General features: G+C 45.1%; 3 protein-coding genes across 8 annotated transcripts in view; 2 read left to right on the top strand and 1 right to left on the bottom strand.

The window, feature by feature from the left end:
• BRCC3 (BRCA1/BRCA2-containing complex subunit 3) overlaps window positions 1-2,309 on the bottom strand; it is a 76,586-nt gene extending 74,277 nt beyond the window's left edge. For 3 of the 5 annotated variants that reach the window (XM_082864072.1, XM_082864073.1, XM_082864075.1), the window contains exons 1-3: window positions 2,176-2,309; window positions 1,476-1,492; window positions 692-746 (exon numbers count right to left, since the gene is read on the bottom strand). In XM_082864072.1, the coding sequence (XP_082720198.1) occupies window positions 692-746; window positions 1,476-1,492; window positions 2,176-2,298 (195 nt within the window). In that variant the 5' untranslated portion in view covers window positions 2,299-2,309. The remainder of the gene's footprint in view (window positions 1-691; window positions 747-1,475; window positions 1,493-2,175) is intronic. The other 2 variants (XM_082864074.1, XM_082864076.1) reach the window with 1 other exon arrangement.
• Window positions 2,310-2,633: 324 nt separating this feature from the next.
• On the top strand, window positions 2,634-12,886 carry CMC4 (C-X9-C motif containing 4). 2 transcript variants are annotated; one of them, XM_082864696.1, is made up of 3 exons: window positions 2,634-2,781; window positions 10,087-10,154; window positions 12,603-12,886. In XM_082864696.1, exons 2-3 carry the CDS (start codon window positions 10,097-10,099, stop codon window positions 12,743-12,745), a joined length of 201 nt encoding a protein of 66 aa, XP_082720822.1. In that variant the 5' UTR covers window positions 2,634-2,781; window positions 10,087-10,096; the 3' UTR covers window positions 12,746-12,886. The 2 variants fall into 2 exon arrangements, with proteins under 2 accessions (XP_082720822.1, XP_082720821.1); XM_082864695.1 differs by having other exon boundaries at window positions 2,634-3,031.
• On the top strand, window positions 8,077-8,864 carry MTCP1 (mature T cell proliferation 1; the record flags this gene model as incomplete). Its single annotated transcript, XM_082864104.1, has 4 exons — window positions 8,077-8,181; window positions 8,301-8,471; window positions 8,553-8,604; window positions 8,696-8,864. The coding sequence occupies 3 exons, from the start codon at window positions 8,077-8,079 to the stop codon at window positions 8,598-8,600; spliced, it is 324 nt and encodes a 107-aa protein (XP_082720230.1). The 3' UTR covers window positions 8,601-8,604; window positions 8,696-8,864.
• Window positions 12,887-13,281: the final 395 nt, after the last annotated feature.

Raw genomic sequence — 13,281 nt, 5'->3', positions numbered from 1 at the left:
CACAATTAGGTTGAGAAGCATTATACTCGACCATAAAAGCTCGAGCATGCCAGAAAAGGCAGGGCAGGGGGACTTCCCTGGTGGTCCAGTGGTTAAGACTCCGCACTCCCAATGCAGGGGGCCCGGGTTCGATCCCTGGTCAGGGAACTAGGTCCCACATGCCGCAACTAAAGATCCCACACGCAGCAACGAAGATCATGCGTGCCACAACTAAGACCCGTGCAGCCAAATAAATAAATACATATTAAAGAAATAAAAAGGAAAGAAGAGGCAGGGTGGGAGTGCAGACAGGTTGCCTGTAAGCAGAGAGGGGTTGCCTGAGTAGATATTGGGACTTGGGATAAAAAGATAACAATGATGTGAACCAGATCTCAAGGATGTGAACCAGCAAGGTCTCAAGGAAGATGGGAGAAGGGCCAGAAATCCCGCAGAGGACAGCAAGGAGGAGAGCTGACAGTGGTTACTCAATCCTGATCAAGTAGTAATAATTTGCTAGAAAGAATAGAAAATTAGGTCCCATTCCTACTGAGTAGATTCTTCATCTGCTTTTCCTAGACAGAACACCCCACCCAGCCAAACGTGGGTCTGCATGAACTGGGTTAACCCTGGCTGAGATCATCAAACAGAATACAGAAATCCCTCCCCAAGTGCAAGTTTTCATCATGCAAAATTATAGCTATAGCACACGTACCTTTTCAGCAACTGTGCGCATATCAGTTCCAGTATATGTAAATTTGGGGTCACTCCTTTTGGGGATAAATTAGAAAAAAAGGGAACTGAGGTTTGGAATATAAAAAGGTATTAAAGCAAAGTAACAGGAATAGCAGTTTTTGCAATGAAACAGCAGAGACAAAGGAAGAGGAGGGAAAGTAAACTGAGGCTAGAGCTGTGCTCATATGTCTGTTAGAAGGACTCTGAGACATATGCTTAAGTGGTGAGTGCATAGTTTTCATGGGCAAAGCTAAAGTCCTATAATCCTGGGTATTAAGGAGGTGAGTTTGACAAGGAGAAACTGCTGTGCTCTGACGTTTAAATAAAGGTAGACCAAAGCTTTCACCGCCTCAAGCATTCAAGCCGCTGTGGATCTCTGAGATCACTGTAGGGTCCACCAGGGGGAGGCAGAAAGCCATTGACAATTTAGATAGAGAAATGGATTAATAGCGGGAAATGTCTCCTCATATGCACATCATCTGCCACAGAGAGCTTTCCCAGGTTCACTTATGATCTTGGCTCCCCCAAACATATTTTTCACATAGGATCATACATATCTCAACTGAAAATCCTCCTACTAGAAAGTAAGGTGGAAAGCAACTTTCAGGGTTGGGGTGGAATTGAAACTGTGTTCTTGAGGGAGCTCCACAGTCATAATGGTAACTTAAAATACAACCTGTACAAAACATTGCGAAAGTTGTGATAATTCTGAGTTAACAATGACAAAGAGATCAAAAGATAGGAGTAAAGAAATATAGTCTTACCTTGGGTCATCATTCAACTAGAGTGGGAAAGAGCAGAAAACATTATTGATCACATTAAGTGTATTAGATGTACATGGATGCAGATAATATGAAAATTAGGTTATGTGTTCCTGTACACCGGCATGAAAGACTGGAGAATTCTTACTTCGGATTGCCAACAAGTAAGCTCTATTTCCTCATCCTCTTTCACCCCTCTGCAATATTTAACGCAGTGGAAACTTGGGATTCTTGGAAACCCTCACCTGTCTTGGGTTATTTGGAACCGAACCCTCAAAATGATTCCTAGAGGGAAGAGCGGAGGCGAGGCTAGGGGCCCTAATCGTGGTCAGCTGCTTCCTGATACACTGATGTCCTCATTATAAAAGATCGGCTTTCTGATCTGACTTGCAGTTTTGGTCAATGGGGTTATAACTCCAGATCTAAAGAAAAGCCACAGACTACAAGAAAAAGTGAGCCTTCCATCCCTCCCCCCCACTCCCCGAGGCTTAGGAGGATCGCTGGTGGCTTGCGGAAGGGTAAAGAAGCCCTAAGCGACGCGAGGAAACGGGGCCCAGGCGACAGGACCATCCAAAGGATACGTCCAAGGATCTGAGTCAGGAGTGCCTGTGGCCTCCGCAGCCCTGGGCGCTGGCAACACCCAACCAGGGGACACGGTGGGACTGCTCAGCAGGGTTCCGGCCGGGCTTACTGGATGACTTACCTCCCCTATGCACAGCCCCATCACCTCCTCCTTCTCTGTGCTCAGAGCGTGGTTGAGACAAACTAGGAAAGCATCCGACTCCAGATGAACCGCCTGCACCGCCTGCACCACCTGCACCGCCATCTTGATCTGGCCCTGCTCACGTCCGCCTCGGGCCCACTCGGGCCTGGCCAACCGGCTGCTCCGGCGCTTGGGTTCCGTGGGGGCGGGGCCTGGGGCGCGGGGCGGGGCGGGCGGGCGCGCGGGGGCGGAGCTTGGGACGCGGGGGCGGGGCCGGCCCGGCGGCACCTGGGAAACGCCCGCGCCGGTTGGGGCAGGCGTGGCCGTCGGGGCAGAGGGCGGTGGCCGGCCGCGGTCTGGACGTCGGGCCGGGCGCGGGGGGCGGCAGGGAGGCGGCGCTCTCGGGCCGCGGGCGGACGTGGTCTGTGAGGAGCGCCCGGACGGCTGGGCCGGCGCCTCCTGAGCGCCGGCGCCCATTTTGCCCGCCCGCCGAGAAGAGCCGTGCGCGGCCTACACGCTCCGGGGACCTCCCTCAGGCGGCATCGCCGCGCGCGCCGGCCTTTCGAGCCCAAGGGACGCTCTTTTGAAATTCGGTCCTGAGTTAAGGTTTTCTTTTATTTTGTTTTGTTTCCAAGTTAGGGGCCCTGAATTTGGGACCACTCTCTTTCCCTGGACCACTTCCGGTGGCCGGCCCGCGCCCCGTAACTTCGGTTCGGTGACCTCGGCCCGGAATGCCCCTCGGCTCGCCCCGGGCTCACGTCCCGATCCCGGCTTGAGTGGCCCGGGGTGGGTGACCTGAAGTTGTAGCCTCGCTGCTCTCGAGGCGGATAATTAGCCCAAGAAACACTATATTCATGTGAGTAACCTCTTGGCAGAAACAGTGTTATACTGTGTCTGAAAAAGTATCACTCCTAAGCTTGGCGGCTGCTACTTTCTCCAAAGGCTTTAGGTATTTATTTGTTCGATACAGGGAAGGGGAAAGGGGAACTGAAGTTTCTGTTCGAGGTCGGATGTATCGCAGATCGCAGCAGATATGCACAAGTTTCCTCAGCTCGCCTTGTCTCGGTGATGTCAGACCTGGTGAAGTTATATGTAAAAGTAATTTTCTTTTGAGGTGTGATAAACGTGCAATAGGGGACAGTACACATCTCCCACTCCCGAGGCTAGGAATTACACGCGGATTCTGGGAACGATTCAGAACCAAAGAAGAATCTATGCCGTGCTGCCGCCACAGCCAGTCAGTGCCTCTGTGGGTTTGATCTGCTTCTCTGTTCCATGTGTAGTTGGGAGACAGGCGGACAGGGCAGTACTGGAAAGGGAACATGCCCAGGGTGCTGCTGGAGGAGGTGTTGATGCTTTGCTCTTTTCTCCCAAGTCAGTTCCAACCCCGATCTCCCCACAAATAGGGCCCACGTCCAGTGGAACTATCTGGAACATCCATGCCAGCAACCTCCATTTTTACCTAATGTTTAAGAATCATATTGCACATCCTTCCATGATTAATTTTGATAATGATGAAGCTGGGGCGAAATTTCATGTGTGCAATTACACTGGACCCATCTAATTTTTCTCTTAAGCTTCAATTTTACAGCATATATTGTTTTCAATGGCTATTCGCGGCTAGTATGCCCTGCGCTGATGGTGCAAGTATGGCTGTTGTTATTTTTATGTTTTGTGATGGGACGTCTTGCGTTTATAAGCACTTTTAGGCAGCTTCGAGAAGAAAAACACCTTTTGTCTATGGTTGGTGTTAGTCAATCTCATATCCCACAATGATATTCTCTACCTTTTATAATGCTCATGGCTGCATTTTACAGCTCTAAAGTTTAATTGGAGTAGAAAAAAACTATTAACATTTATGGCAAGCTTATCATGTGCTAGACACTCTACTAAGCATTTGTATACCTTGTATGTGTAAACTGCCCCAATTGGAATCAGCCTCTGCAACTTCCTAGCTGTGTTACCTCATGCAAGTTAGCTAACTTCTCTGTGCCTTACTTCCCTCATCTTTAAGTGGGGGTAATAATAGTATCCATCTAATGGGTGACTGTGAAGATTAAAAGAGTCAATATATAAACATGTAGGAAGTGCTAGGTAAGTGCTGACAGTTACAATTAATTTGTTCTTTAATTCTCATTTGACATCGTAGAAAACTGGAGTGTAGAGAGTGTAACTTATCCGAGGTCACAGAGCTAGTAAGTGGCAAAATCAGCATTCATACACAGGCCGGGCTGACTCCAGGGCTTGGTAACTTCACCCATTGTAAGTAGATGAGTTTATTAATTGACTTCAAATAAAGTAAGTGTATTCAACTGATTCATGTTTAAAAACTGTTCAAACACCTGGAAATTAAACCAAATTATACTTCTTTTAAAAGACAAAATGATTCATTCTGTAAATGAAAAATAATGGTTTTACTTGCATTACCTACCTAAGCAAGCCCTTCTGTGTGGTCTATCCTACTTAAGACATAGTGCACAAACTGCCTTATTAAGAAATATTCTGTCTAGGCCAGTGTGGTCCCTGGCCGTGGCATCAAGGTAACCCCCACGGGGACAATCTTTTTTAGTGCATTCATGGGTAATAAAGGTATATAAACACTTCTCTTTTTTTTGGCCGCGCTGTGCGGCATGCAGGATCTTAGTTCCCCAACCAGGGATCGAACCTGTGCCCCCTGCATTGGGACCACGGAGTCTTAACCACTGGACCACCAGGGAATTCCCTATAAACACTTTTTTGAATCCATTTGAATTTGCAGCTGGTAGTATTACTTGAGTTGAGTGGAACAGGTTTATGTTCTGTGTTTTGTATTGCACATTGTACCTAAGTTTATCTCGAGGTTTTCAGAGATTCATCTTGGTTCAAGGGGTCCCGAATTTTGTGCACAACTGTCATATGGAGGAGAATGTTCTCTAGTCAAATAAATTTGGGGAATGTTAAAATAAAGTTTCTTTACTGCATAACTTGCCAGAGGTTTTACTGTACTTATGTTCTTTATGATTCTACAAGATTCCCAAACTTATTTGACCAAGGAAAAAGTTAGGGGCAAGTGTTCCAAGGATCACTTTTAGGGAAACTGTATTCCATTCATACAACCTGCGATTTTGTGGCTTTGATCTTAATCCCTCTCACTGAGCCTTGGCTTTTCTCTGCTGAGGCTCTTGATTCGTGCTCACAGGGCAGCTTCTCAGTCCCTTGATCACTGCAGTTGCCTTTCGCTGGGCCTTCACGCTGTCTCTGGTAGCGCATGCAAGTCCAGGGTTGTGTGCTGGCGTTTGTCCCAGGTTCATCCTGCTGATGCCCAGCATGTTGTCCTTCAGGTCACAGCAGCACACCACGCTGCCTTTCTTCTGAGAATATTTTGTAGTGACTCATAGGCCTCTTTGTAGTGATTCTTACTAACTCAGAGCATCCAATTTGTTTGCCCTCTATGCCAGTGGAATTATTTCCTTTTAATGTCGATGTAACCAGTAAAATTTTGCTTTTCATTCAAAACAGATTTAAATGTCAATGTGTCAACGTGTTAGTTGTTGCTAGGACCTATCTGTGAAGTTGAGATGGTCCTAAAACCTTTAACATTTGGTTTCTACTTTGGGGGGGGGGCACGTGTTTCTTTTGTACTCAAAATTCAGACTTTAGTATATTTTATTTTGACATTAGTATTTACTGGGTTTTGTTTTATCTCTCCTTTCCAAAATCTTGGGGAGAAAGAGAGGCAGAACAATTGTATCTGCTAAATGGAAAAAAATGGCTTTGAACAAAATAATGTATAGCTATATAACAGACCCAGAGGGTCACTCCCTACCCATGCTCATGTGGCCTTTGCCTCCCCTCTCTACTCAGCATACGTATCCATCCACTCACAGGAACACTGTTTGACTAGTATTTGAGGCTTAGGGTGTCCAGTGCTGTATTATTCCTTCTGTTGAGGTGCTTATAACACTGTACTGGGGTGGGGGGGCGCGGACAGGACTTGTGAAATAAGCAGAGTAAAATGCGAAGCAATTTATAATTAGCGGCCAAATCTGAGTTTTAGTTTAGACATAAATGCTACAGTATTCATAAGAGGCAGGAAGTTTTCATCAAGAAGGCAGGCACCTGCCCTCTGTGGTAATAGTACTGAGATAGGCAGAGAGGCCCGGGGAGGAACATTAGGTGAGTGGAAAGTGAGAGCAAGGACACGGCGCTAGACATGATGAACCTGGTATTGGGGGAAAGTTGGTCTCAAGTACAGTGGTAGTGGTGCTTGCTGGAAATGGTGACAGGTGGGATGCACCAACTGAAGAAGAGGAAGAAGTCCACGATAACTCACAAGTTTTGAGTCCGCAGGATCAGGAGAGGCTGTGTTGCCACTGCGAGAATCAGGATTTGGTTTAGGAGAAGGTGTTCCGCTTACGTGAGTTTGAAATGAGAGCGCCCTGTAAGACAAAAGCTACGATGGGCTCAGAGTCAGGTCCACGCAGGGTGCAATGGGCGAGGCAAGTGTGCTGCTCATCAATTATTCACCACAATCAGACCATTTCCTAAGTCTATAGAAGATGTTTTCCACTTACCTTTTAGGGAAGGTAAACCAGCAATGTTAAGGAAAAACAACAACAACAAATCAGACTCAGATTGTTGTTCTTGAAAAGAAGGCTTGGTTCAGCTCAATTAGTTCTTCTTTCTGGCACCATTCTGTGTTCTGGCATCTCGTTTCCTCTTGACAATCTCATTTGAGGGTTTAACAACCTCCCAAGTTGTGCTGCAGTCCCTCTCTTACCTAAAGGCCGCCTAACGGGAATAGGAGGCCTCTGTTTTTCGGAGCAGATCCCCCAATGCCGTGTCTGCACTCTGTCCAACATAGACACCCAGTGAAAGCACGCTGCGACGCTGTAAGCTGGCTCCAAAAGGTTCATTCCTGTAAAATGCAGCTCAAGTTGTTGTGAGGCCCTGAATGAGACCCAGACCTGGGCAGAGGATCCTTATGGGGTCGGAGCTGAGTCTGCGTTATGGAAAGAGTTTGCCCAGAGGTGTGCTTCCTTTACACCTCCCAAAGGGCAGATGGGCTTTTCTGACCTTCTGACTTGGGAAAACAGAATTTAAACCCACGCGTCTATGGAAAAATGGGCTCCTGTGACATCCTGAAGCATTATTAAAGTGAAACAAGGACCTAGATGGGTGACTATCACTTGCTGTCTCTCAGCTCTGAATCATCATGATCCCCAGGGTCTGTTGCAACGATGCGACCATAAGTATTTTCCCTAAAATGAAAACTCCCTTCTGGAAATGCCTAGCCATTATAAGTAGCCTTTCTAAGCAAACTGATAAATAGGTCGTTTGCCCTTAAAACAAACTTCTAATTTCAATTTAGAAAGCCATGCACATTACATGATTTGACCTTCACAGTCTTACCTTTTAAAATGGAAACTGCTTGGAAGGGGCTTTTACCTGGAGAATATGGCATGCATGTGTCTGTTATACTGCTTTCCTGCCCAAATAAGTGTGCCCTTATGCGCACTCCTGTGCATATTCCGTTGCTCACTGCATTTTGTCAGATGCTGCTTGCTGAATGCAAAGACTGTGAGACCACTGCCCGGCTTCCTGTAGCGCTAGGCCCACATTTCCACGGAACCCCTCACCTAGCAGAATTCTTGAGTGCTTCGCAGTCAGCAGCATCACCCAGGGTTCTGCCTGAGTGTCACTTCAGTGTCTGCCAGGGAGCTTCAGACATCCTCAGTTCTGTTTAGGCTGTGCAGATAGACATAGGTGAGGTTTGCTTCTAGTTGGTGGTTGCTAGTACCAGGTCACCTTGCTCATTGGTGAGTTCATTCCAACCCAAAAAGTCACACCTGTGTCCTGTGCGCGGGTGCTGCAGGCTTAGGTGGAGAAAAGCAGGGCTAGAATTGGAATCCAAAGCCCAGGATGGCAGGAGAGGATGTGGGGGCTCCACCCGATCACCTCTGGGTTCACCAAGAGGGTATCTACCGCGACGAACACCAGCGCACGTGGGTGGCCGTCCTGGAAGAGGTAACTGTTTACATTTTGTTTATTTCTTTCTTGATTTTTGCTTTCAAGCAACTTGGTTTCTAACCAGTCTCAATATCCTGAAGTCTTTGGTTTTATTTTTGATCGTTTCTTTCCATTAGGAGACGAGTTTCCTAAGGGCACGAGTTCAGCAAGTTCAGGTTCCTTTAGGTGACGCAGCCAGGCCAAGTCACCTTCTCACCTCCCAGCTACCTCTCATGTGGCAACTCTACCCCGAGGAGCGCTACATGGATAACAACTCTCGCTTGTGGCAGATCCAGCATCATTTAATGGTACACATGTTGCTTAATAATTTTTCATTGTACTGGGACTCTTATAACAGAGTACTCTATAAACTTTTCTTTTTCTGACAGGTCAGGGGAGTACAGGAGCTGTTGCTTAAGCTTTTGCCTGATGATTAATCTGGTATGTATTTCTTTTTCTCCCCTGTCCCCACCCCCCTTCTTCTTTTTCACCCTATTCGATTGTGGTGATTTTAATGATCTTTTTTTTCCAGGTGCTGGGATTCTAGGAAGATATGCCCCTCTGTTCTGTTCAGTATATGGCAATCACGTCATCCACCACTGCAGTGCACCCACCTGTGGGCCTGTGGGGAGGGAGTGGGTTGAAAAACTGCTCAAGAACACAGAAGTTTAGGAAGGGTCATGAAGAACACCGAAAGTGGAACTGCAGAGAAAGGGTTATGCAGGCAGAAAGCAAGTCAACAAAAGCACTTAGTTAGGATACGTAACTTGAAATTGACTCCTTTGGAAATTGCCATAGAACCGTTAATGGACATCATCAGCTGGAACTGGGATCTGATGAATCCCACAAAAGTCAGCACCTGCTACAGAACAGATGCCCTGATCACCAAGGACTTGGTACTGATTTAGAGAGAAGAGAGCAGCTCCTAGCAGCATCAACATCTATTTGTCGCTTATTTGCCCTGCAGCAATTCACCTGCCTTTCCTTCTCCCATCCTGTAAATATCCTAGGTTTTGCTCCAGTGTTTCCCATCCCAGTACTGACCTAACTTGGATCTACTAAGAACTTAGGGGGCTCTGAGGAAAAAAAAAACAGGGGAGATCATTTGCATTAATGAAATTAGCTACAAAGGCTCCTGGGCCTTTTTCCTTTCTGAAATTGTGTCTTCAAATTTTTAGAAGTTGCTGATCAGAATCGTGGGCACTTGAATTTATTCTCTGGTTACAAATATTTTAAATAAGTTGGTTTCTGTAAGAACTCCAAAAAACGTTTTAGCTGCTTACCTAGCACCTTTCTCAGGAAGTAATAATAGCACCAAATATTGCTGATTCACTACCTGATGAAGATTATTTCCTGAGTTAAAATACTCATGGCAGTTTGTATACATTAAAAGAAGGGTTTTACTTTTTTAAAAATCTTGGGAATAATAGCTATCACGTGTTGAGTCCTTACTGCCTTCCAGGCACTGTTCTATGCACTTTATATACTGTATCACGTTTAATCCTTCCATCAATGCTTTCAGGTAGGTATGATCTCTATTTTACACACAAGTAATAAGGAAAAAGGCTCAAGGAGTTAAATCATTTATCAAGAGTGGTTCTCTGAGTGACAGAGCCGGGCAGTGGGCCGACTTGTCAGGCTGCAGCGCCGGCTCCTCTAGCCCAACGTTGGTTTACAATAGTCAAGATGAGTTGAAGTCAAGGGGTTTTTTTCCCTATGTAAAGCTATTTATATCTTCCAAGCCAAATGGAATATTATAAAAATACAGTTAATTCATCCTATGAGCAGGAAGAATATTTTTTAGTGTAACTGTTTTCCAGCAATTGTAAGAGCATACTGCTTGTCTCAGAAGAAAATTCCATCGAGGGGCTTTAAAGTCTTTATGTATAAAAGACAAAATAAAAATCATTTTTCTTATTTTAGTTTTCTGGATATGCCGCAGAAGGATCCGTGCCAGAAACAAGCCTGTGAAATACAGAAATGTTTACAAGGTAGTATGTTAAATGCTTTTCTATATTTTTCAACTTTATCTGTGAACTAACCAGAGAACAATTGTTCTTTTTATCAGCAGACTATATTAACTCCTCTCAGAATGTAATATTTCTGTAATTAACTTATCCTAAAGATTTTCCTCACTGTGTCATCAAGGATGGCAGAAAATAAAAAGTGGTGTGACCTAAGCTTGGGGTTTACAATCCCGGTTGTACATTTAGAATCACCTGGAGGGCTTCAAACACTTGCCTAGCACAGTTAAATCAGACTCTGGGGGTGGGGTCTGGGCAGGAATCAGTCTAAAAAGCTAACCAGGTGATTTTAATGTGCAGCCAGAGTTGAGAATTACTAGGCTGAGCAAAGTCCTTTTTAAAAAAGACTAGTTTTAAGTGGGTTGGTTAGACTGCACTGTGGCTGACAACTCACTTTTTAAAAGCAGTCAGGTTAGAAGGGATGGGGGTGAAAATACATTTGGAAGTCAGGCAACTAACTCTTGAAGGCAAAAGTAAATCAGCTAAAGCATATTTGATGTAAGTGATTTGTCCATTTTGTTTTAAATAAGCCGATAAATTTGACCATATGCTAGGGGATTTTACTTTTTTTTTTTTTTTTTTTTTGCGGTACGCGGGCCTCTCACTGCTGTGGCCTCTCCCGCTGCGGAGCACAGGCTCCGGACGCGCAGGCTCAGCGGCCATGGCTCACGGGCCCAGCCGCTCTGCGGCATGTGGGGTCTTCCCGGACCGGGGCACGAACCCGTGTCCCCTGCCTCGGCAGGCGGACTCTCAACCACTGCGCCACCAGGGAAGCCCGGATTTTACTTTTTTAAATCAGCCAACAGAAAAGGCTACAGGGCTATCTGAATTTGAAAGCTGACTTTTTGGATAATTTTTTCCCATTACTAAAGTAATTGATAGAGATGGATGCCCATGAAAATATAGAAAGGGAGGATGGAAAAATGTTCAGAGTTCACCCAAAGACTCACCACCAAAGAAAACCCTTGTTTGTATATTTCCTTTGACTTTTAACTTTCATTCTTGGACTTTTCATTTTATGGTGTAAGCAATCTTTTTAAAATCTTTTAATCTGAAATGTTAATGTACAATAATAATGCCATTTTATTCATCCTTTTCTTCCCTTCCTCCAAATTTAAGAAAAAGGAAGGGGAATTCCCTGGAGGTCCAGGGGTTAGGACTCAGCACTTTCACTGCCGTGGGCCCGGGTTCAAGCCCTGGTCAGGGAACTAAGATCCCGCAAGCCTCGAAGCGTGGCACCCCCGCCAAAAAGAAAAGAATGTTCTTCCCAATTTCTTCTCCCAAATAAATTCTTACCTGATTCTATCTGATTCTTACCTGATTTGAATTAGCAACATACAGCTAAAGGAGAACACAAATCAAGTTAGAACTGGATACACCCCCCTCACTACAATGTGGGTGGATTGAGAGCTAGAAGGGCTAAGAGTGAGCATTAAGTACTCCCTGGATGACAAGCTCAGTTGTAAGGGCTTTAAATAATATTAAGCTTTAATCCTTTCACCCATGAGGTAGATACTACTGTGACCCATTTTTATAGATAGGGAAATCAACACAGAAGCTATGTAACTTGTCTAGGGTCACAGAACTATTAAGGGGCACAGTGATGGTTTGAACCCATTTGGTCTGGGTCCAAACCTGGACTTAGCCACCCAACCATACTCTCTTTCTAATCAGAATTGTCTTTCCTATCCCAGGCTAACTCCCATGCACCCCATTTTAGTACTGGGGGACTCATCACCTGCAGTTGACCTAGGACCTTTAGGTCAAGTCCTCGTTGACTTAGGGTCTATGTATAGCAGGGATCTGCAAATGTTTTATGTAAAGGACCAAACAGGAAATATTTTAGGATTTGGAAGTCAGGAGGTCTTTGGTGTGTACGTGTGTGTGTTTCCAACCTTTTGCAAAACCCATTCTTAGCTCAGCTGTAAAAAAAAGAGTGGAATTCAACCCTGAGGCTGCAGTTTGCCAACCCCTAATGCACAGACTTGGTAGGGAAGGTCCAGCAACCACTTTAAACTGAGTGCAAAATAATGTGCATGGTTCCTACATTTCTCTAATTCACCAAATTAACAAAAGGGGTTAGTGACCAAACACACACACACACACACACACACACACACACACACACAAAAGGTTAAAAACCACTGCCCTGGAAAAAGGCGTGTAAGGAATCAGCGTTAAAGAAAAGGAAATTATATGTAAAAATACCTTTCGACCACTTTGTACATCATACTTCCTTATTAACCTGTTGATGGGTCTCTAAATCAGAAAGAATTCAGTGGACTTGGGTACATCCTCTTTCCTCCAGGTCTGTAGATAACAATAAAGTGAAAAGGACTGGGAAGCTCAGATCTAAACCTCCCTGTGCCCTAGTCCTATGAGATCATGACTAGGGTCTGTCTATCTGTCTTTCAGCCAACAACTACATGGAATCTAAGTGTCAGGCTGTCATCCAAGAACTGCGTAAGTGTTGTGCTCGATATCCCAAGGGAAGATCTCTCGTCTGTTCAGGATTTGAGAAAGAAGAGGAAGAGAAGCTGACGCTGAAGCCCACATGACAGTAAAGTTCTGCTGAGAAGCAAACTGCTGCCCCACATTGCCACCACGCGGGTTTTATCTATCCTCCTGACTCTTTCTTCAGGCCAGGTAGCAGCAAATATCAAATGAAAAAGTCAACTATAAAAGTTAATATGCCATCTATGCAGAACAAATATAAATATATTAAACAAATAAGTAGAATGTGATAAAACTGAGCTGCTAAAATAAACCTTTTAAGTGAAACTTTTTGGTTTGGTATATGTGATATGTTGACTTATTGTTACCGAAGTCAGATTTGGCTGCTTGCCACTCAAAAGCCAATAGTGGAGAGGCAAGTGTCAGTGGAAAAGGTGCTTTAATCAGAAAACCTGGCATTCTGGGGAGAAGGTGGGTTTGTGTCCAGAGACCAACCCCAAAGATTCTGCTCAGCCATGACAGTTTTTTTGGTTTTATTAAAAAATTTATTTATTTTTGGCTGCGTTGTGGCAAGCAGGGGCTACTCCTCGTTGCGGTGCGCGGGCTTCTCATTGCGGTGGCTTCTCTTGTTGCGGAGCAC

This window comes from Leucopleurus acutus, assembly GCF_964270905.1.
Source record: "Leucopleurus acutus genome assembly, chromosome: X".
Lineage (NCBI taxonomy): Eukaryota > Metazoa > Chordata > Mammalia > Artiodactyla > Delphinidae > Leucopleurus > Leucopleurus acutus.
This window is presented reverse-complemented; position numbering and strand designations above follow the sequence as displayed.

Bases quoted from the DNA above. Each gene is read 5' to 3' on its own strand.
- CMC4 (XM_082864696.1), top strand. From the start codon at position 10,097: ATGCCGCAGAAGGATCCGTGCCAGAAACAAGCCTGTGAAATACAGAAA. The intron at 10,155-12,602 runs GTAGTATGTTAA...TCTGTCTTTCAG, and splicing joins AATACAGAAATGTTTACAAG to CCAACAACTACATGGAATCT.